Genomic DNA, 24,052 nt, shown 5'->3' with positions numbered 1-24,052 from the left:
CGGTGTTACCTATCAGCTCTGTGTTCTTGGGGAACCAGGGCGCAGTGTCCAGCCTGTCTGACTCATGAAAGACCTTCCCCCCCACCCCTGTGCTTGAACCAAAGCCAATCAGAAGAAAGACTTACAAAAAGCAATGAAAAGGCAGTGGGAGACACACCTAAATCCATCCAAACAAGGATGACAGGATTAAGGAAACACCCCTAGCCTCATTTGCATCGAAGATGGGGCAGGGAGGCATCCCCATTAGCATACAGAATGGAGAACAGATAGTCCAAGGCAAGAACCACACAAAACTCTGGGACCAGAAAAGCAGGGAAGCACTGCATGATGGGGGATCTCTGCTCCAGATGTTAAAGAACCCACGCCTGCACACACCCAGCTCAGTAGTTATCAGACCAATTCTAGTAATAAATCCTTTATTGGTATCCAAAATACTGAAGCTGCCTAACTGCACTGTGAGCTCCCTCGAAGGAACACCACCCAGAGCCAGGAATGATCAGCCCCCATTGTCTAGCCTGAACGAAACAACTTTGGTATACTCCTTTGAGCCATCAGTTTACACACAAACAAATCTAGTGTTCTCCCTTGAACCATTGTTCTTTCCTTACAAAAGCCCCTGCCCACGCTCAAGTAAGTGTTCTGACGACAGCATCGAACATCTGCATCAGTTCCATTGGGACTTCATCTTCTCCTGACTGATCATGCTGCGGGCTCTGCCTGTCTCCAGCACTATGGACGGTCAGTTACCACAACCACCTGGGAACCCCGATCAATTCAAGCTTCACGGAGCATTGAGAACCCAACCCTCTCTCCCTAGGTATAGCCTTCTGACCCTGACTTGTGTGATCAGTTATAGTTTTCTAAATCTGATTTTTATAATAAAATTTAAGTTAGATTTAATATTATAACTGTTTTGTTTGTTTGGCTCCCCTTGTATGATTATTACCTGCCAATAAATAACTTTCATGGTTAAGGTGGTAGCTTCTCTCTGTCCCTCCCCCACCCCCTCGGGGATGTTTTTTGTTTTCCCATTCACTCTGCAGCAATGCTCCTCATACCTAAGCTAAAGATCCCTGCAGCACTCAAAAATCCTGTGGGGTTTGCTCATCAAGTGGGTTACTACCAGAACAAGTGTAACGTGAAAGTGGGGATGAGAACATGCTGAAACTGGGACATATGAGGGTGGCAGATTGAAAGTGCTGCTCGATCCAGCCTGCTCAGGTGTACTCTATTCCGGTGCGGTGCCCATGGCATAGGAGGGTGACAGCTTGGAGGTGCTGCTCGACTCAGCCTACTGAGTCCAGGGACATATAAGGGGTCAGATTAACCCGGTCCTCTCAGACGTGCTCTGTTAATGTGTGTCCGCCTGATTCTGGGGCTGGAAGAACCCAGCCCTGGGGAACCTAGGTCCTGCAGGATAGCTCCATTGGGAGGGAACTTGCAAAAGGGAAAAGTACAGCTCCGTATGAGAACACAAGTGACAAGCAGTACACTGATAGAATTACAGAACCTCCCCCCTCCACAGAAGAGTAACCCTAATAAATGAGCATATCCCAAAGCAACGGGCAAATCTGGTAACACTGGAGAGATTGGGATAAAGGAGTTTACCCGTGACTCTCAGGGTACGTCTATACTTACCCGCTGGTTCGGCGGCAAGCAATCGATCCTGGAAGTGCTTGCCGTTGACGCCGGTAATCCTGCTCCGTGAAAGGAATAGGCGGAGTCGACGGGGGAGCCTGCCTGCCGCGTCTGGACCCGCGGTAAGTACCTTTAAGTTCGAACGAAGATACTTCGACTTCAGCTATGTTATTCACGTAGCTGAAGTTGCGTATCTTAGTTCGAACCGGGGGCTTAGTGTGGACCAGCCCTCAGTGTAAACCAGGCTTCCTCCACAACAGTAGAGTTTGATGTTAACAAAAAGAAATCTACATCAGGTTTAATGTGAAGCCTTGATTTACACAGGATCAAGTTCAGTTTCTTTACAGAGAATAACCCAAGAATCATCTTGATTTGTAGAGCAGTTCATGATATTTTAAGAGAATATCAAGTTTAGACAGGTGATGAACCAGCCAGGAACTCAGAGACAGTGGAGGAGTAAGACATGATGGTAATTAACCATTGGCACAATTTACCAAGGGTCAGGGTGGATTCTCCATCACTGATCATTTTTAAATTAAGACTGGATGTTTTTTCTGAAAGAGATGCTCTTCTAGGATTTATTTTGGGGAAGTTCTCTGGCCTGTATTAGCTTCTCGGCTCTCTGTGAGCTGAGGGGTGAAAACATTATACACAAGCTCACATTAGATGATCTCTTCTGGCCTTAGAATCATGAATCTATGAACAAAAGATCTGCCATATCAGATTGGAGCACTGGTCTTTCAAATCTGGCACCCTGTCTGAGACAGGAGGCACTAATTAAGGATTCAGAAGACGACCAAAAAAAAAAAAAAGGAATGCCCCGGACGAGTTGTGCAATGATGTGACAAGGGGAATTAATTCCCCTGCAGGAACAACCTGCATGGGATCTGATTAACCTCACTTTAGATTTCATTCCTACAAATCTCTCATCTCTCAAGGAGAAAGAAAGTTGTGGTGAGTGCACACGGCTAGGAGCTAGGAACTGTGGAGTTCCAGCTCTTATACTGATTCCTGCGGCCTTGAGCCAAGTCACTCAAACCATCTGTGGCTCAGTTTCCTTAGCTGTAAAATGGTGATTACAATTCCTACTTCACAGGGGTGGTCTGAGGATTGATTTATTAAAGACACTTTGAAAATATAAAGCAAAGTATATCTTTTTTTTTTAATCCAGGCCCTCTTTCCCCACTGTTTAAAACCTAGCTATCGTGTTTCACTCCGATCTCATACAGAAGCCAGTTGCTGAGGCTGACTTCACGTAGTAATGACCAGCGGTCCCATAATGAATGCCCATGAGGACCCATGCCCTTGACTTCAATGGGGCTCTCAGCGCAGTGGGGCTACTTGCCTGCCTGGAGCTCACTGCAAGTGCAGGGCACCAGGCTTTATTTTCCACTGAAACCAGAACCTGGCAGAGCCCCGGATTTTATACAGCTCCAAACCAAGCATATCTGATCTATACATCTATGATGGAAGCTGCATTTCCCTTCCCCCACTCCCAGGAATACCAGATAGAGATATTTTCTTGGCTGGATTGAGGACCACTCTGGACTGCTCAGAGGACACTGGTCTAAGCTTGGGCAGAAAAAGGAGCTGCTGTGAGTCCACAGTGGTAGCAGCGAAGAGTGGGAACAATGAGGTTGGGGAAGGGGAGAGAGCCAGGCGCAGGAGGTGGAAGCTGTGGACATAGAAGTGTTAAAGATACAGACTATAAGAGTTCTCATCTTTAAAGAGCACAGGAGCATGGGAAAATCAGAGCTGGCTTGAATCAGCAGCACGACCCATACCCACCTTCCCCCCATAACCAGGATGAGGTTAACACTCCCCCATAAAATTCACAGCACAGTCCCTATATTTATAAGTATGCAACATCCTCCTGCAGTGACGCAACCCAGTGACAGGAAGATACAAACGTCAGGGGGAGGAATGGGGCGTGGGAAGCATAAAATCTTAAATCCAGCCTTGGAGAGAGTGAAGTGAAGAGGGCAAAACAGGAAAAGGGGGTGGTCCCAGTTTAAAATGGGTGAGGCAATAATCCCAGTCATCACCTCATACCACTGCCACAGCATATTTGCTTGGGGGTGGGAAGATGGGGAGGAGGACAGCACATCACAAATATCCAGTAAGGCTCCCAGCACACCTGGCGAGGTGGACAGCCCCATTTTACACTGGAGGAAACTGAGGCACAAAGACACAGTCACAGAGCCACTCCCTCCCAAGGTCACACACTGAGGCAGGTCCGTCCAGGAAGGAGACGCAGCTTCCCTGAGCACAAGCTGCCCTGTGGGATCTCTCGGGAGCTGACGGGGACAGGAGGCAGATCCTACTGAGCAGCAGCCCCTGGAGCAGCTGGGGACACACGGCCTGGGGGAAGAGTTGAGACTTTTCTCGCCCGCCCGCCCCATTCCCTAAAACATTACGGGAAGGAGGAGGGAACTTCTCTACATAATTTTCAGTTTCACATCCCCGCCCCCACTCAAAAAAATAAAAAGGGCCGGGGTGATTTGGGGTGGGGGGGTGATAAAAGATGGAAAGGGGCACAGATTGGAGACCCCAGGGACACCCCAGGCCTGCCCTCCTCCGCCGGGTCCGACACTGAGGCCCTCACATCTGGCTGGGGGTTGAGTCCTACTACAGCAGCCCCTGCTGGGGGGCTGGCCCCCCATCGCCCTCCTACACACCCCATGCACACGGGGGACCTGGGGGGCTATTGGGGATTGCGGATGGCCCAGATTGTTTTTGCCTTTCGGGCCCCTGGGCGGCGGCTGTCTCCGGAACAAGGGGTCTCCCCCCCAACTCCTCCCCCCGCGCTGCTCGTCCAGGGGCGGGGCGGCGCCCCTGCGGGAGCCCTATGCGGTGAGGGCGCTGGGGGTCCCCCATGGGACCCAGCCGCCAGGCCGGGGACTAGGCCGCGGCTCCCCCAGCCCATCCCCGCGCCGCCTCCTCCCCGCCCCCGCGCACCCTGGAGCCCCCGGCCCCAAATCGGGGTGATCCCCCCATTGCTTCCCATGGAGGGGATAATACCCCTAGGGGAGAGAGCCCCGGGGCCGTCAGAAGGTAACCAGCCCCCCCAGAAGGGAGGAGGAGACCAGGCTATGGGGGTCCCCCTACCACGACCCTTTCCCAATCGGAGGGACTGGGGAGCTCCCCCAGTTCAAGGCGGGGGAAGAATAAAGAGGCTGTAGCGAACGTGGGGGGCATCGGGGGCACTGATCCAGCCCCTCGAGACACCAGTCCCCTGCCTCCCGCAACCACCCCATCTCCACAGAGCTCAGAGGGAAAACACTGGAGGGATGGGGAGCAGTATGTGTCCCCCACTTTCCTGATTCCACAAGCCCCGTCCCCCCCGGGAGCCCTCAGTTCGGATCTGCGCGCGCCCACCCCCTGCCCGCCCTGCTTTGGGGCGCCCGGTGTGGGGTACGGCTTTACCTGCTCCTCCTCCGGGCTCAGCTCTGCGGCCATCCTGCTGCCGCAGCTCCTCCTGCTTGAAAACTGCTGAGGAGGAGGCGGCTGCTGCTGCTTGTTTCTTCGGAGTTTTTAAGCCAGGGCTTTCAAACACCGACCAGCCTGACTCAAAAGCAGCAAACCGGCCCCTTTTTCCCCAGCCAACACCCCGGAGGGGGCAGCTGGCCTCCCTCCCTCCCAGCCAGGGGCCCCTCAAGTACCCCGCTCAACTAGGGACGCTGCTCCTGAGGTCCCAGGGAGCACCCATTAGTCTCTCTTGCAGATTAGCCACACACTTGGAGGGGGAAAGGTTAATGCAGTGATCCCTTCCCCCGAAAAGCTGATGCAACTTGAAAGAAAAAATAAATTAAAGTTCAGTTTTGTCTCCTCTTAAATTGCAACGATTCTTTTGGTTTCTTTGCAAACGTCGGGCTCTTTTAGTTCTTCCTCGGTTTCATTAAATCTTTTGCAGGTTACAGAAAATTGCACACACAAGGAGGGGGTAAAAAAACCAGCTGCTCTGGAAGTTTCATTCCCCCCACAAGATCTGCTTGCAATCTCTCCACACTGTGGCTCAATCCGCCTGGGCTTTTCTTCTCTGCCTTTGCAAGATCCCCCTGCTGTTGCTTCCTGAATATAGTTAGCATGAGACGATCAATTCCCTCTCTTCATTTGTATTTTCCTTTTAGAAAATGAATCTCCTTCCCGCAGCCTCCATCTCTCGCTTGTCTGTCTCGCAGTCCTTATTCCTCAAAAGCAGCAGAGAGGGAGGAAGGAAGCAAAGACAACCCGTCCCCCTCTCCTTCTCATGGCCAATACTGCTTCCCCCTGATGAGCCAGCCAGAGCCCCCAGCTACTCCATTCAGAAACTGAGTCTCATTCACAAATAGCAGCAGAGGACAGCCAGGGAGAGGAATCTAAGGGAAGGAGGGAGGGAGGGAAGGAGGGAGATCTGCATAGCAGAGAGGGGAGGGGGAAGGAAGAGAGGCACTCGTCCAAAGGAAGGCGAGAGAAACAGGAAACTATCCATTGGGGCAAGGGAGATAAAGGGAGGGGTCAAAAAAGGAACAGAAAGAGGAATCTAGGGAAGGGAGGGAGAAAGAGATTCATACAACAGAGGATATTAGAAGTCACCCTGTTGCAAGAGAACTTCTGCATACCTGTGAACAGTCCCTTAGATCAAGAATCTCCCCTTCCTTGTCTATAAGTGACCCAGTTGAGGTGTAAATTCTTTCCATAGCACCTCTAGTCTACCAAGCACATCATAGCTAGATCAGAAAACAGCATACTTGCCCCCAAAAGACCTTTGTTCTCTTATATGTTTGTAAAGTGCCTGGCACACTATGGGCACAGCCGTTTGCAAGAACTAGCCCACACAATCTAAGGCCTGGATCCAGCAATCAGGTTAATGCAGGTGGGGCTCCTGTGCCCCTGCAGATCACTGGTGGTACAGTCTGCCTGCTGGGATCCAGTGGCAGGATCGGGACACAAACAAACAACATGCAGTCAAAGGAGGGTGGAAGGGAATTACAAAAGGTGCTCAGATCAATAGCAAAGAGAACAAAAGACAGTGTAACTGAGTGGGGGAAATTTAGCATGTCTTACAATTATGGATGCTTTCTTCAAGTAAGTCCCATGGGTGTGGAGGTGAATGGCGTAGGGTTAAAAGGCCTCCTTGCCCTTCTCTGTTAAAAAAAAAAAAAAAAAAAATCCCCACTCTTATTCCTGCCAGTGCTGCTCTATCTATGGTAGCAGCCCTGGGAGCACTAGCGTGGGGTAAAAAACACTGGTGTTTTAACTACCATTTTGGCTAAGCCAGAACAAGTCTATATGACATGGTGGTTAAAATGGCAGCGGTTGCTGCTACCTTATCTACACTAGAGCTCCCATCTTTCCTACCTCCCCTGGAGCTGAACAGATGTGAAAAAGTGCCTTTTGAGGAGGAAAGAGCGGAAGGTCAGGAGAAACTAAAGAACTGCTGATCAGGGAAAATTCATGCTGGGCCCAAAGAGCTAGCTCATTTGATCTCAACTTCAGATGCCTGTTTTGTGGCTGTTTCCTGTAATCCGATCTGGATTTAACTACGGTTTTCAAAGTAAATCTCCCCTTCTGTTTTCCTCATGTCCAAATTTTCTTCCAGAATGTACTTGCTTCTTTTTTCGAATGCCTTGCTTGAGCACTCCAATACAGTCACAAAGATATGATTAGGGTGGACTATTGCAGTCCAAGATCTGACATGGCCCAGACTCCAAGATCTGTGTCACCCCACATCCCTACAGGATCATCCCTCACCAGACATCAGAGAGCTTCCCCTAATCCACTCTTATCAACTTCCACTCTTGCATCTGGCCATTATAAAGGCAATGCAGATAGATAGACTATATTGTCCTTGAAAAGTATTGCGTTTACAAGAGCTTAGCTTTAGTTCTTTCCCATTGTTTACATTTATCTCTTCCCCTTTCCTGTCTACCACAGGACATTGTAATTTATTGTCTTTACTTACATTGTAAACATTTTGGGGCAGGGACCATCTTTTTGCTCTGTGTTTGTACAGCACCTAGCGCAATGGAGTTCTAGTCCACGACTAGGACTCCTGGGAGCTACAGCAGTACAAGTAAATAATATCAGTCGTAGATGTTCATCTTTTCAGAGCAGGGGCCTAGTCTTCTAAGTGTATAGTACCTTGCCTACCAATGGCCCTTAATGGTGATTTTGTGCTGTATATTGTACTGACCTCTCTGGCACTTGCACTTTGGGGTCAATGTGACACACTTTGTCAATTGCCTGACATATCAGGATCCATAACAAGCAGTGGTCAAAGAGATCAGCCACTCCTCCTCATTGTAGCATGTTCTGATGGGAAGTGGTCACTGTTATTATATATGAAATAAAAATAAATATTTACCTACTAAATTTCTCACTGGCTTAGCGATTGATGGAAAGAAGCAAAAATCCTCCTCTCCAGTTCACTTACACTGTGTAAGTTATTACACTGATATGCACAATATTCATATCTAGAATGATAGATGATGGATTCCCTTGTAGAGGAACAAGACCAGTAATGAACTAGATCAGCGGTTGCAATTTTTTTCCGTACCATTTCACCACGTCACGACAAACAAGTTTCAGGTCCCATTTCCAAGGAAAGGGAGGGTGGTCACCACTTCCCCAAACCCATTAACTAGATCTACCTCCACCTCAGCAACAGGCATTTAAAAGTCTGGGTAGGTAGTTCTACTTAAATAGCTGAACAGCAGCTGCTGCTAGTGGGGTGTGGGACAGCCAGGTGCTAAAGGGATTTTTAAAAATGCCTTCAGAGCTTTGATTCAGAGCACTTTTCATGCTAGTTGCTGCACACTGCCTCTGGGGGCACGTCTGGGTACTGCAACAGGGCTTGCTCAGAAAGCTATACCCCAACTGGCCTCAGTGGCTGTGGCAGGGGTGGACATTTTGTTCAGCTGACAAGGGCTGCCCTGGCAACTTGCCGGCAGCTGGAGGGCTTGTATTTAACTTGCAGGAAAATGGAGCACACGGCAGCTATCTCCATCTTTTTCATGGAAGTGAGGCCCGTGGAGGCTGAAGATCCTGCCAGCTTACAGTGCTCTGAGCTGGGGCTTGATTGTAGGCCACATCTCCACACTAAAGATGAGCACACCTCTAGAAACCCACAGGCCACACTTTGGCTAGCTCTGCTACACTGGGCTCTCCCCACTTGCCCAGCTATCTCCTTGTTGCTGCCTCAGCAGGTTCCTGTTGCACCTGGCAGTAACTTACATTGCCATAGAAGTGGGCTGTAGTCCACGAAAGCTTATGCTCTAATAAATTTGTTAGTCTCTAAGGTGCCACAAGTACTCCTGTTCTTCTTTTTACATTGCCATGTGCAGGTACAAGGAGCGGAGGCAGCTGCTTGTTCCACCTGGAGCAGGGTGGAGCGCGCTCTGCTATCAGCATCACACCCACCAGCTGAGTTATGGAAACAGAATGCTTTGCAGCCAGCAACTTTTGTTTAACACCTTCTCCCCAAACACACTCTTTCATTTTCAGAGTTAATTGTAATGTAAAGATTTACTCCTGGAGCCTGCTAATATTTTTAAAGCAGAACTATGCAGCACTATCTGCAAGGGATCCTTTACAACATATACAGTCAGAAGGGGAAAACTGAAGCTGTCAGAGAAAAAGCCTTTTTCCTCCTATTGTACTTTATACCGATGACTCCCCTTTGCTGGAGGACCTTGGAAAGCTCTGTGAAGGACAGCATATAAGTTAGTAACTGGAGCTGCAGCTTTCCCTTTCCCAAAGCAAGCGGCCAGGGATGCTTAGCCTTAGATTTGGATTCCTGGATGATTAAATAAATTAGCACTTTATTGCATCTGAAAAACACCCTGATTAGGGGCCTATGCGTCCAGTGTGCCTCTTGCACCAATTTCAATCAACCAGATGAGTTTTGCCATCAGAATCTGAGATTCACAGAGAGCAACAGCAGTATTATTCATTTTTTTACAAGCAGAGCCTGTCACTGGTTTAGGCTACAGCAGGTCTTAGGACACTTACTACCTCACATACATTCTCCATCCCTCACTGTGCAGGGAAGAGGTGTGTGTGTGTGTGTGTGGCGGGGGAATAGTACAGACTTCCCACCCCAAGAGCTGTTTCACACTAACAATAAACAGCAGTTTGAAGAAGCCTGTAGCATATTCAAGCCAAGTGTTAACAACCAAATTCATTCACACATCCAGGGCGTGATTTCCTATGTGTGTGTGAATGAAGGGGGAATAATAGGCCAACAGTCTCTTCCATGCTGAGTTTTCAGTATAGTTATTACAGTTCCTGCTGCCCACTTGTATTATCAATATCAGCTGTACAATCAAAGCACTACAAGCCACCCACACTGGCACAGAAGCCAGCATTTTCTGGGGAAAATGGGGGTGGAGGGGGGGGAAGAGTATATAAATGGATCTACTGTCTACACAAAGAATCATTTCTGGTATCAGGGTGCTCATCACCTACTCTACATAATACGATTTCTCTTCATAATCAAGCAGAGCTATCATGGAGAATCAGGTACATCACCTGCAGTAGTATTTATAGTATGAATTTTCATCCACCTCTTAACTTGAGTGGGTTGGCTGGAACCATAACTCATTTGCTGTCTATATAACGTAATAAAGAGTTCAAGCCTGTGGGTTAACATACTGGCCTTTTATCGCCAGTGAAAACCTAGTTTGGGTAACCAGTCAGTTGAGTTTGGTGGTCTCATCCTAGCAGATACTCATTTTAATCATAAAACTAGGGCCTGGTCTACCTAAAAATTAGATCACCTAGCTCCATAGCTCAGGGCTGTGAAAAATTTCACACCCTGTGTGATGTAGTTATGTTGACTTAACCCTTACCGTAGAGCAGTCGGGTTGATGGAAGAATTCTTCCAACAACCTAGCTGCTGCCTCTCGAGGAGATTGGTTTAATATAGCGACAGACAACACCCTCCTGTTGCAGTACCAAGTGCCCACACAACAGTGGCACTGCTGTACTGTTTGTAGTGTAGACACTTCCTGGTACATATAAATGCAGTTGAAAATCTGTATACAAGAGAGGGCTAGGATTGAAATAGCAGGGAGAGCATGAGATAAGGACGAAGGTGCGTTGTTAAGTTGTGAAACTCAACCATACATAACATTTTCCTGGTTTCAGTTAGTGCTATAAAGTGCCTGATCCAAAGATAACCAATTTTGGATTATCATTTAGATAACTGGTAAGAGAGACTGAAGAGTTAATATTTCTGTGAAACATTTTATTCTGCACATTCAACCACAAAGATTCAACATGACTTGGGCATTTCCCCTATTGCAAAAAGGGTCAGAGAATAAAATTATGCTGAGTTCTTTTTGCACATGGCCATTTTTCGATACAGGGGCCTGTTCTGATGCAAGGAAAGTCTGTTTCTCAGTAACATGTGGGTGTCGAACACAGCCTTCAGATTTTAGGCTTATAGTGCAACCCTCTGAAACTAGAATCAGACTGACCACAAAACTTTCTTCGAAAGGGTATTAAGTGCAAACCACTGGATTGGAGGTGGAAATGCCCCAGATTTTCAGCCTAATAAGGTTTGTCTGAGGCCTGGTATTTGGTGTTCAGTTTACAAAGAAGTGTCTGAATCCTGCTCTGAGAATGGAGTTTTGCCATGGATTTCAATAGGAACAGGATCAGGTTCTAAATGAATAACCATGCAGTTTGGTACAGGCTGCAATCCCAAGAGCAGATTTCCTCAGCAGGTAAGACTAATCCTTAGCATCTCCACAGAAGTGACAGTCCTTGCAAAAACTGTGTTAAAGCTGACCTATTTCTCTTAAAGGCACTTAAAACAGAGCCATCCAATGATCATTATCCTCCTCCCAGCCAGTATGAGCAATAATGGAAAACAAGAAGGCTGCACTGTAGCCCCTCACCCTCTCAATAAAACCATCCCATTACAGTAGTCTAGCTCTCCATGTGGCTTGCTGTCTCAACTTGGCTGTTGGGAGATTCTGCCGGACGAGGTGTAGACAAGTGTTCCAACTCATAACGTCCGTTCTCAGCCACCTCCTTGGAGCTCAAGCATCCCTCCTCTCCTGCCAGCTTTTTACTCTTCTTATGCTCAATGATCTGCTGGAGCTGGTGCCCGGCGTAGTCTGGTTTGGTAGTTAGCGGATTAGCTGGCACAGTCATCCCAAGGATGTCTGATACCATGTAGGGTCGGAGCCAGCCCACCAGTGGGGTGCTGCCAGGGCTGTAGTGGGTTTGTTTGTGGTAGAAGAGGAGCCCATCTATCTGTAAGAGGCAGAGAGAGAGATGGAATGGGCAGCATTTACATCAGGGGACAGAGGTATTTCAGGTGTAAGTGTGCACAGAGAGATCTGAAAGCAAATACATTTGACTTTGATGCTTCCCAGCTTTACTGATCTCTTTTCACTTTCAAGCTAAAACAATCAGACATTTTATTTGATTATTTCAGACAATGAGATAAACCAAGGAAGAGTAAAGTGGAAACCCAAGAGTTCCAAGCGCGCCTTTCGATAGGAATACAATTAAATGCTGAATGGGTCACGTCCATCAGATCATTAAAAACACACAACAAATGGTTAGGCTAGCGTCAGTTGATCAGCAAATATCAGTGTTTGGTTGCTGTGCTCCTGCACTGAAGAAACTCAGGCTGATTTTTAATAAAGCAGCCTTACAGAAAGAACAGCTCAGTGGTTTTTTTTTATTATAATTATTAAAATAATAGGACATCTTGGAAGTGATTAGTCAGAGGCAGAGATGCCAAGCAGCCCTGATCAGTCTACTGCTCCTGTTCTGTCAGCTTCCTCATGCTCAATAAATTCTTAATGAATCTCAGGAGGTAATGAGTGTCCTTATCTCCCACCCAAATCAATGGCAGTCAAGGGCCCTCTGTACTTGAAGGATCAGGCCCTTAGCCTTTTGCTACCACTGCAATTCAAGCACTGAAGCTGGCTGATGTTACCTATTAGCCTCTTTTCCATTTAGAATTACCCAGCACACTAAGGATTTTCGATTATCCCTTCCACTGATTCCCATAGGTGCACTTGGTCAGATTACACCTTACCTTGGGATTTCTTAATGTCTGGGCGGGGGGGCTCCTTTTAGCAAAGCCAAGTGAGCTCTAAAAAGCAATTTGCATGTGAGCAAAGAGGCTGACTGTGCAGAGTAACTGGGGAAGAGAGAGGGTTACTTGGTTATCGATCACTGTAAGGCTCTGGCAGAAAAATCCCATGGACAGGGGACTTCTGTGTTAACTGAACATGAACCAAAGCAATGAGATTCATATTCTGCTCGGGCATGATCCCTGAATATTCTGAATGCAAACCCCCACATGGGGGAAGTAAGGGATGACTCAGAAAAAGAGAGCTCCTGACGTGACCACACTCTGCCATGCAGACACATGTAATACGTTCCAGGTAACGCACAGCATGCTGTTAATAAGAGGCCATACTAGCCATCCAAAGCAGGAGAGAGTCTTTGTAACTTTGGGACTCTGTTAGGTAGAGATCCATGGAAGCGCCTTCAATTGCATTCCTTTTATTTCAGCACATGGGGAGAGTCCCAAGAAGCTGGGCCAAGAATCAGATAGATCGATCGAGATAAGTCATGTCCTCTAAAGAGTATTTTCTGTAAATTATTTCAGTTTCTATTTTCATTCCAGCCAATTTAATTTGCTGTCTGTCTCTACACTGAATCACTGTCCTGACGCCAGCCAATTCAGAACGAGGGTTAATGTTACTGTTTGCACAGGACTGAACTTGATGGGAAATTGGGATGGAGGGATTTTATTTTTTTGTGGCCAACACTTTCAAACTTGAGTGCCTCAAGTTAAGCTCAGACTTTGATACCTAAGTAAAAGAGGCTTATGATTTTCCAAAGAGCCGAGCTCCTGCAGCTCCAATTGACTTCCATAGGATTTCCAATTACTTCCATCAGATTTGTGCAGGCTCAGCATCTCTGAAATACAGACTCATAAATCACTTTTATTTAAGAGGCCAGTGGACTGATCGAAAGCCCACTGAAAATCAACAGAAAGACTCCCACTGACCTCACTGGGCTTTCGATCAGGTCCTAAATTTGGAGTCAGAAACTTCACTTTAGGGACCGAGGTTTGAAAAATTTGGCTAAACTCACTGCCATCACATGCAAGAAATCATTTGAATAGCATGAATGCTATAAGTCCCTCCAGAATTAACAAATGGGGAAAATTCACCTTTGCTTTCTTGACGCAGCCAAACATGCAAATTCATTTGGTTTTCATAGGATGCAGTCCATAAGCAAGACTTGGTCCACCTGTAGCCTGCAAATTTTAATTCTTTTTGTCCCACGGGTGGTATCCATGCTACATTACAGGGACTTCATGAGCTCCCTCTGGTGGCAAATTTAACATGCAGCAAAGAGTCCTGTGGCACCTTATAGACTAACAGACGTATTGTAGCATGAGCCTTCGTGGGTGAATACCCACTTCTTCAGATGCATGTAACATGGTATTCACCCACGAAAGCTCATGCTCCAATACGTCTGTTAGTCTATAAGGTGCCACAGGACTCTTTGCTGCTTTTACAGATCCAGACTAACACGGCTACCCCTTTGAAATTTAACATGGTCATTCAGTCAGTTTTCTTTAGTGAATGTGTGGTGACCTATTTCTGTGTCAGTACTGGCTTAGGAAGAGAACTCAGAGCTACAGTTAGAGACAAATTAGACAAGGGTCAGCTTGATGACCCAGCATGTTGATGCGCTAGCCTTTCACGGCTGGAAATCTGGGGGCAAATTGTGACTGGGATACATGAGAGAGTGATAAATCCAGAGAGGAAAATTGAGTCTATTGAGAATTTCAGTGTCTTCCTGGTACTTTCTACTCCTCCTTCAGTGGGATTACATTCTACAGCTCTCTTCCAGGGGGAGATGTCTAGAGCAGAATTAAGCTTTCAGGCCAAAAATGTCACTAAGGCTGCCAGATTCTTCAAGTTTTGGCAGTCAAGAGAGCCTATTGGCTAAAGAATCATAAAGACTTTATAGATGGTCTGTGCATTCTGCTCTTTGCTTAGTACAATTCCAGCACAAGACCTGGCACTGCCATTCAGAGGACTCAGACTTGCTGGCCAAATCTGATGACTATCTTTGCCTTAACAAGAAGGCATCAGACAATCAACTGTTACCAGCAAATCTAGCATTTGCTTTTCAGTATGTTTCAGTCTGCATTTGTTGTAATTGCTTACATGGGCCTAGAGAGCTCAAGAGATGCAGTTGAGAGTCAGAGAGGCATTTGGCTTGGGGTAATTGAGAAGGAGTGGTGGTCTCCCTTTCTATCTAGGTTCATATATGGCCCCCCCATCACTGTAGGATCTAAACACCTCCGACACAGGTGAATCTGTCCTCATCACATGAGGCAGGGAAGTATGGTTATCCAAGATTACAGATGGAGAAAAGATGCAGATGAATGAAGTGACTTGTCCAAGGTCATACATGGTCTCGGTGGCAGAGGTGGGAAATGACTGCAGTCTCCGGAGTCTCAGTCTAGTGCTTTAACCACAAGACCATCCTTTACTGTTGGTCCATTGTATGGGAGCCAGGTTGCAGCTGAGTTGGCTTCCAGCATGTCTGCAGAAGCCACAGTTCCCAAGTAAAATCAGACATGTTACCCCAAATGCATCTTCTCTTCTTACAGTACATCCTAAAGCCACTCCCCCCCCACCCCCAGCCCCTATACAACACACAGCTCTGTTGTCACTGAGCCACAACATGGTCCCAAGTTCCCAGTCCCTCCACCGAAGGCAGAAAGCCCTCTTACCTCAAAGGGAAAGTCCATGGCCAGCACCTTGCCTAGGCTCTCTGGGGTGCAGGGGAAACTCTGCAGGCCCACAAATTTAAACTGAAAGAGTAAGAGAATTAGAGCAGTTAGTGCATTCTCTCCCACTGGCCATCTAATTGTACCGAGTGTTGCAAAGCTTTGGGTTCTGGAGATAAAGCGACAGGACTTAATTGTTCAGAGGTGCCGATTACCTGCAGTTCAAGTCAATGGCAGATGCAGGTGCCCACCACTTCTGAAAACCAGCCCAATGATCTTTTTGTTACTCCTGTTTCAGCATGAGCACAAGTAGCATCTGTTGAATGTCGATCAACAAATTCGCCACAGACATAAGATGCATATTCACTGAAATCAGAGACATGCCCACTTACGCCTGCAGTGAGTTTAGCCCCAAATTGCTCTCTCTGAGCATATCACTGATTGCACAACCAGCTCCGCCTGGTTACCGGTTAAGAGTTTCATAGCCCCACAGGGGCGCATGGCACCATATAAATCAGAGTCCAGGCTCTGAAGAGCTTACAATCTATGGGTTCAATCCTAGAAAGACTTACTACTGAGTACAATACTTGCCACTGAGAAACCCTACTGAAGTGAATTACTCGTGGCGGTGAGCATTACACCTCGTAGCAAGTGTTTGTAGGAACAAGCTCCATGTTTCTGTTTGCTCAGCAGAGACCTGAGCGGCTGGCAGAGTTTTTGTTAACCCCCTTGAGACCATGGCTCACATATGCAGCAGTAACCACTTTAATAGAACAGGGAACAGATCTTCCTTCAACAAGGTGCTTAAGCACTTGCCTAACTTTAAACTCATGAGTAGCCCCTGGATTTTAAGAGTGAGAGTATTCAGGAACAACTGTTCAAAATAACAGCTCAGTGATCAGGGGCCTCTGATGTGTTATCATCTCTCATTGGAGTCAGTGGAAGTTGAGGGCACTCTGTACTGCACAGAAACTGGCCTCGTCACAGCCTCAGTCCCTTCAATTTCATGCATTCAGCACAGCTCAGTAGAGAAAGGGCTGGTACTTTATGAATCTCTAGTTCTGCCTCAAACTCAACCCCTCAGACAGAAAGCAAGTTCTTGAGAGCAGGTGAGGCTCTCTCCTAACATTAAAAGAGGATTCCTCTTGGAGAGCAAATGCACACTAATGCTGTCCCTGGGGAAACCTTGCTGGTTTTCCTTTACGTCTGCATTTCAGTCAGGGAGACTAAAAGTGGCACTGCAGGCAGTTAATCCCCTGCAGCCCAGATCTCCTCCAGCACTTAGGGTGGAAAGTGCAGGTTTATTGTTTTTAAATGTTTTGTTTACATCCTGAATGTGGGATCTCATTTCATCAGAAGAACATTTCAGTGACCAAGTGGTGACATGTGGAGGATCAGACCAACGAACATGCCAAAACATAGCCCATTCTGAATGGGAAAGTTAGACCGACACTCTCCTGGTGCTCTGGATACAAAGGACTTACTGGATTAATTCTGCTTTTCTCTGCCAGCCCTTCCTCTTCTTGTATCTTAGAATGAAGCCAGTAGAATCGGAAATCTGTCTGGAGAAGGCAGAAGACACACAGGACAGTGATCATCCATCCCAAACACTGAGGAGTCTACTATGGTGCCTCACGGCATCCACCTACTGCAGATTCCACTGAATCCCTGATATGTGACATGGTTCAGAGAACAAGCGACACAATGAGGCTCCCTTCAGTAAGGAGGGGGGTTGAATGCACTGGCTAGGGTGAAGAAAGGTCCAGTACCTGACAGTCATAAACAGGATGCCCCCTCCAACACATCACATCAAGGATGTAGTACGTCTGGTTCACTTCGCTGAAGATACAGTCCAAGATCGTGTAGTCTGTACATACAAACACAGGTGATCCATGCATGGAGTGCTACAGACTCAGGACTACATACTACAGCTCTGACACTATCAGGACTTTTACTACAGCTTGGGCTGGAAGAACTCTGCCCAACACAATCTTCGCTCCCATTCCAGCTTTGGAAGCTACTGCAATAGAATCCAGCCTAGCTCGGAGGGGCACAGGAAAGACACCATCTGCTGACTAGAGTCAGTGAACATGCAGGGCAGACTGCTAGGCGGAGGAATCGAACCGTGAAGAGGAAGCTATGGATCCACTGAAAAAGTCTTCCATGCATTCACAACCTCTCTTATTACACAAAGCTGCATTGATTCTGTTATATATTACAAAGAGTAAGTTAAGGGTCTACACAAGGGGTGTAGAAACTTTTTGGTCCAAGGGCCACATCTGGGAATAGAAATTGTATGGTGGGCCAAGAATGCTCACAAAATTGGGGTTGGGGTGCGGGAGGGGGTGAGGGCTCTGGTGGGGGGGGAGGGGGAGGCTCCAAGGTGGGGCCAGAAATGAGGAGTTCAGGGTGGGGGAGAGGGCTCTGGGCTGAGGCGTGGGGTGGGGGGGTGAGGGCTCTGGGGTGGGGCTGGGGATGAGGGATTTGGGGTGCAGGAGGGTGCTCCAGGCTGGAGTTCGGAGGGGGATCAGGGCTGTGGCAAGGGGTTGGTACACAAGGAGAGGCTCAGGGGTCCAGGCTCCGGGTGGCGCCTACCTCAAGTGGCTCCTACCTCAAGTGGCTCCGGGAAGCAGTGGCATGTTCCTCTCCGGCTCCTATGTGGAGGCGCGGCCAGGCGGCTTTGCACGCTGTCCGGTCTGCAGGCGCCATCCTGCAGCTCCCAATGGCTGCAGTTCACAGCCAATGGGAGCTGCAGGGGCAGCGCTTGGGGTGGGGGCAGCATGCTGAGCGGAGCCAGGACATGCCGCTGCTTCCAGGAGCTGCGGGGAGCAGCCCCAAACCCTGCTCTCCAGCTGGAGCACCAGAACATGGCAAGCCCCAGACCCTGCTCCCCTGCAGGAGCCTGAAGGCCGGATTTAAACGGCTGGCGGGCTGGATCCAGCCCGCAGTTTGCCCATCCCTGCTCTCACACACACTTTACCCATGGGAATACTAGACAGTCTACCAGTGCAGAAGGACTTGTGTTAACACAGAGAAAAGGATATGGAAGTTGTGAGCCTGAATTCAACTGATAACACTCTTCTCCAAGAGAAACTGATCTTCAAATAGTGAAAAAATACCCAAAATATTCCCCGTACATCTCACATCACAATGTAAAATAGATAGACACGGAGGCTGGATTACCCTTTAGCCACAAGGAGAACCTAGTCCTGCTGGGGCAGCCCATGACTAAATACACACAGAGAAGCAGGCCAGGTCTCTCGTACCGATTTTGAAGGCCTCTTCAGATCATTACCTTTCCCAGTTGCCGAATTGCGCCTGTTTCCCCCTGGCAAGAGGGAGGGGAACCTGTTGACACAAAATCCACTCTTGGTGTAAGCTGCAGTGGAGCCCTGCAGGGAAATGGAGAAAGTCAAAACTGCCCCTGCCGCTGTTAGACCCGTGGCTTGCAGTGTGACTGTACTCAAGGCTCTAAAACACAGATCCAGTTACAACCACAGACCTATCCCATGTACCTTACAAGATGGGGATGTATTTTAACAGCATCTGGAAACCACTGTATTGAAACCAGGCCCCCCAGCATAACTGATTTTAGATATACCTCCACTGACATAGTAGCAAAACTCCCCTAGGAGCAAGAGCAGGTTTCTGCAGCATTGGCAGGAAGACAGCAACCAGAATTCATGGACTAACATCTCATTTTATTAGGATGGACGGATGGGCGCACATACAGAGTTCCACTACTGTGCTTTGTGTGGTTGACACACACTATGATCTCTTACCCTGGATGCCACAATCAGTGCCCTTTTCCCCATGGGACACATCACCAGGATCCATTCTTGTTCCAGATCTGGGGGGACATCAATCAGCCACTCAGAAAGCATTAGCTGTAGGGTTACATAGCAACAGTGTTAATGATGACACTTGGGAACTGAACAAATACTTATAGGTCAAGAAACACAAATAATGGCCCTGCTTTCTCCAACGAGGCCTAGATCTGCATCGGTGACTTCTAGTTCACAGCCCCATGCATCTAAATGGACACTTACGTGGATATCCGACCTCTTTTTAATAGCACTGAACAGTCCCATAGGGAATGACAGAAGGTCTCACAGTGAATTAAAAGCCGTGGGTGTGAGTCAGTTAAAATGTTTATAACAGTGGATTTATAACAGGGGTAAGGAAATGTGTTGCTTCTTTGGGAAACACTTTCATTCTATCTTACGTACTATCCCTACTATGATTTCACCATTGGATTGGCATCCACCCACACACACCTCCCCCAACCCTGCAATTCTGCCCTGAATGCAGATGAGCTTTCACCTGTTGCCTATAAGCACTGTGCATGCATGTACACAGTGCTCACCCCTGCATGCAGACCACACTCACCCCATGCATGCACTTTCCTACACAGACACATGCACACGCTCATTCCCAGGAGCAGGCCCATCGTTCCCCTGTGCTATGTATCCCTGCTCACTTGGTTAGCATAGCGCTTTGGCAACTTCTTGCCCACGTCAACGTCCATATCCTCATTGCCCGCATCTTCACTTTCCTCCTCCCTCTCAGCTCCAGTCCAGTCATCCTCTGCCAGTCTCCTGGCATGGTTCACATAGTCCAATCTCTTACTGCAGGAGAGAACAGAGAAATCCATTTCCCTCTTTGAAAGGAGACATGGCCATTTCCGCCCTCCCACGCACGCTGGAATGCTGTGTCTGGGTCCAGTGAGCAAGGCGCTGAATACATGCGCTTGTTAAGGGAATGGTCCATGTAGCCAATGAGGATTCTCAGCTATGCCCTTTGAGACCATCCGCACACGAGCCAGCCAGAATACCAGAACAACAACTGTTTTCTAACTTTAACAACAGACTGTGGGTTGCGGAACTCCGGCGTCTATCCCCCCTACACAGCTCAGTGCTGGAGGCATTTGGCCTCTGCCTTAACATACCCAAAGCATGAGTAGAACACACTGTAATCGCACATCCTGTCACAGAGCATTCTTATTCTGGAAAGACACAGCTATAAGGAACCCAAGCGGGTCATCCTGAAAGCTGCACTTCAGGGCACGTTCCCAGGCGGCACAGGGATGCCCCACTCTCCATTTCTGCTCTGATTCCCATGCATACTCTCCCCTCCCCTCCAGGCAAACTACCATATAGGCTACACACTCGGACATGCCATGTGGAGTTATTCGTCTAGCTCTGTGGATTCTAAGTAACTATACATTCTCATAGCAGTGCCAAGGGACCGTTCCTGACCCACTGGTACCAGTCTTCCCCCGTTTCCAAGCCCAGCAGCTAAACATGGTAGCACTAGTGCCACCCTTCAAACATGCCAACCCATGGGTACATGCTGGAGGCACACCAAGGCCAGAGTACTTCACACTCACATGACCCTACAGTGAGTAGCCGCCACATATCAAAACACCATTGATAAAACGCCTGGCCCACAAGCTATGGGGCAGACAGAGACAAGCCCCTGGAGTAGCTCTAAAAGGATTACCAGCCAAGGGGAAAATGCCATCAGTTATGGGACCCTTACGATTTCTGAAGTTCCAGGAGCCGACGTCTCCTCTCTGCCTGCTCCAAGGAACTGTACTTGGACTTGTACTGTGCCAGTCGGGGGTGAGGGGCTGCTGTGCTGTTTAGGTCCTGAGACACTGCAAAGCTGGAAGCCAGTGCCTGGTTCAACTCCTCCATTTTACTGCCTGGAAGAGAAAAAGCGAACCGAGTGGAACGATAGGCAGAGTTCATTTCCTCCTGCCTAAGCAGCTTGGGACGGCTCCCCAGGCCCTCAGCAACCAGAGGAAACAGAAAGAAGAACAGGTGGCTGGAGAGGAGGGAAAGAACATGGTGTTTTACAGCCTAGCTGAAAGGATTACAGAATGGGTTCAGAGGTGGGGGTGGACAGACAGAGAGAAGGGGAGCCCAACACACAGATGGAGAGGGTGCAGCAGACGGAAGAGGAGAGCTGGTAATGGGGCCCAGGAGGGATGGCAGGATAGTACCTAACTCTTCACATTGTCAAAGCAGTGTGCAAATATAATTAATCCTCCCAGCCAGTCCAGGGAGGTTAGGAAATACTATTCCCATGTCACAGGAAATTGTGGGGACAAAGGTTAAACCCAACACTATTAGGTACCTACATAAAGGTGAGCAGAGTTCAGAGGTGCTGAGCACCTGCCGCTCTCACGGATCTCCGTGGGAGACAATGCTTAGTACTCAGCCCCTCAGGATACCAGGCCATTTAATTAGGTGCTTCAATATGGAGGACAATGAAAGTTTGGAAATGTGGGCTCAGGAGGTGCAGCTGGGAACAGAACCCAGGAGTCCTCATGCCCAGCCCACTAAGCTGGACCATGCTGTGACTCTATGCAGGTGAGGGATGGAGAGATGATGGGAAAAGTGGAGCAGGGGGAATGGAGGGGGAAAGGGGAATAGGGAGGGGGAGTGGAGGAGAGCAGGAGGGGGGAAAATGGGAACAGGGGTAGGGAATGGAAAGGGGTAGTGGAGCTAGGAGGATGGGGGAGGAAAGTGGTGCAGTTGGGGAAATGGGAACAGGGGATGGAGAAGAGTGAGGGCGTGGAGGGTTGGGAGCAAGGGGAGGGGAGGGATGGAGAGAAGGCGGGATGAGGTGGGAGGGGAGAAGGGGTGGGATGAGGGGATTGGAGGGATAGGAAGAGATGGATGGGGGTGGAGAGAAGGGGGATGGAAGGATGGGACAGAGGAGAGTAGGGGAATGGGATCAGGCCAGGGAGAGTGGGGGGGGAGGGATGGGGGAAAGGGGAGGTGAGAGCACTGGGGTGAGACGGGAGGAGGGGGAATGGGATGGGGTGAAGAGATGGGAGGAGAGCAGGGTGGGGGGGTGGATAGTGGGGAATGGAGGGATGAGAGGAAAATGAAGGGGATAGGATGGGGGCCAGCAGGGATGGGGATGAAGAGAGCAGGGGTGGGATGGGGGTAGAGAGATGGGTAGCAGGGAACGGAGGGATGGGAGGAGGAGAGGGGAGGGGAGGTGGGGAAGGAGGAATGAGGGGAGGGGAGTGGGGAAGGAGGAATGGGATCAGAGAAAGGCGGTGGGTAGCGGGGAATGGAGGGACGGGAGGAGGAGAGCGGAGGGGAGGTGGGGAAGGAGGAATGGGATCAGAGGAAGGCGGTGGGTAGCGGGGAATGGAGGGATGGGAGGTGGGGAAGGAGGAATGGGATCAGAGGAAGGCGGTGGGTAGCGGGGAATGGAGGGATGGGAGGTGGGGAAGGAGAGATGGGATCAGAGAAAGGCGGTGGGTAGCGGGGAATGGAGGGACGGGAGGAGGAGAGGGGAGGGGAGGTGGGGAAGGAGGGATGGGATCAGAGAAAGGCGGTGGGTAGCGGGGAATGGAGGGACGGGAGGAGGAGAGGGGAGGGGAGGTGGGGAAGGAGGAATGGGATCAGAGGAGGGCGGTGGGTAGCGGGGAATGGAGGGACGGGAGGAGGAGAGGGGAGGTGGGGAAGGAGGAATGGGATCAGAGGAGGGCGGTGGGTAGCGGGGAATGGAGGGACGGGAGGAGGAGAGGGGAGGGGAGGTGGGGAAGGAGGAATGGGATCAGAGGAGGGCGGTGGGTAGCGGGGAATGGAGGGACGGGAGGAGGAGAGCGGAGGTGGGGAAGGAGGAATGGGATCAGAGGAGGGCGGTGGGTAGCGGGGAATGGAGGGACGGGAGGGGAGGTGGGGAAGGAGGAATGGGATCAGAGGAGGGCGGTGGGTAGCGGGGAATGGAGGGACGGGAGGAGGAGAGGGGAGGTGGGGAAGGAGGAATGGGATCAGAGGAGGGCGGTGGGTAGCGGGGAATGGAGGGACGGGAGGAGGAGAGCGGAGGTGGGGAAGGAGGAATGGGATCAGAGGAGGGCGGTGGGTAGCGGGGAATGGAGGGACGGGAGGAGGAGAGGGGAGGGGAGGTGGGGAAGGAGGAATGGGATCAGAGGAGGGCGGTGGGTAGCGGGGAATGGAGGAGGGGAGGGGAGGTGGGGAAGGAGGAATGGGATCAGAGGAGGGCGGTGGGTAGCGGGGAATGGAGGGACGGGAGGAGGAGAGGGGAAGGAGGAATGGGATCAGAGGAGGGCGGTGGGTAGCGGGGAATGGAGGGACGGGAGGAGGAGAGCGGAGGTGGGGAACGCGGGGTGGGATCAGGGGGTGGCAGACGGGAGCGGGGCTGGAAACAGGGCCGGCCGGGCGGACGCAGAGCAGCAGAGCCCGAGCCGCCCCAGCCCGAGCCCGAAGCTCCGCTCACCGGGCCGCGCTCCAGCCGAGCCGAGCCGCCGCCGCCACGAGGCCGCCGAGGCGGGTTCCGGCCGGGCCGAGCGGCCTCCTGCCCGGCGTTCCTGGCCCCGCCCCGCTGCCTGCGGAGCCTCCGCCGGGCCGCGGGGGAGGCTGCAGCGCTGCTAGGCCTGTAGCGCCAGAGCCGAGGGAGGCCGGCGGGTCGGATTAGGCCCAGCACGGACAGGGCTGGGGACGGAGCCGCCGCTTCCCCGGGTTGTCCGCAGCTAATTACTCGGGGGCGGCGCTGAATTGCGGGTGCCCGTGTCACCCCCCCCGATGGGGCTGCTGTGCGCTGCACGGGCCTAGCCGAGGAGACAAGCCGGAGCCCCCCCGGCAACCTGCTCCCGCCGGC

General features: G+C 49.9%; 2 protein-coding genes across 3 annotated transcripts in view; both read right to left on the bottom strand.

Moving 5' to 3' along the window:
* Positions 1 to 6,000, bottom strand: part of PTPN9 (protein tyrosine phosphatase non-receptor type 9) — a 54,562-nt gene extending 48,562 nt beyond the window's left edge. Inside the window, exon 1 of the mRNA XM_054042470.1 lies at positions 5,065 to 6,000. Within this exon, the coding sequence (XP_053898445.1) occupies positions 5,065 to 5,097 (33 nt within the window). The 5' untranslated portion in view covers positions 5,098 to 6,000. The remainder of the gene's footprint in view (positions 1 to 5,064) is intronic.
* Positions 6,001 to 10,846: 4,846 nt separating this feature from the next.
* On the bottom strand, positions 10,847 to 24,052 carry SNUPN (snurportin 1). 2 transcript variants are annotated; one of them, XM_054042399.1, is made up of 9 exons: positions 23,672 to 24,052; positions 20,948 to 21,113; positions 19,887 to 20,034; positions 19,189 to 19,293; positions 18,702 to 18,798; positions 17,176 to 17,273; positions 16,891 to 16,968; positions 15,410 to 15,490; positions 10,847 to 11,883 (listed from the first exon to the last, which is right to left on the bottom strand). In XM_054042399.1, exons 2-9 carry the CDS (start codon positions 21,103 to 21,105, stop codon positions 11,554 to 11,556), a joined length of 1,095 nt encoding a protein of 364 aa, XP_053898374.1. In that variant the 5' UTR covers positions 21,106 to 21,113; positions 23,672 to 24,052; the 3' UTR covers positions 10,847 to 11,553. The 2 variants fall into 2 exon arrangements, with proteins under 2 accessions (XP_053898374.1, XP_053898375.1); XM_054042400.1 differs by lacking the exon at positions 23,672 to 24,052 and adding an exon at positions 21,552 to 22,158.

This window comes from Malaclemys terrapin, chromosome 10, assembly GCF_027887155.1.
Source record: "Malaclemys terrapin pileata isolate rMalTer1 chromosome 10, rMalTer1.hap1, whole genome shotgun sequence".
Taxonomy (NCBI): domain Eukaryota; kingdom Metazoa; phylum Chordata; order Testudines; family Emydidae; genus Malaclemys; species Malaclemys terrapin.
The sequence above is the reverse complement of the archived record's forward strand: the minus strand, read 5'-3'. Positions and strand labels throughout refer to the sequence as shown.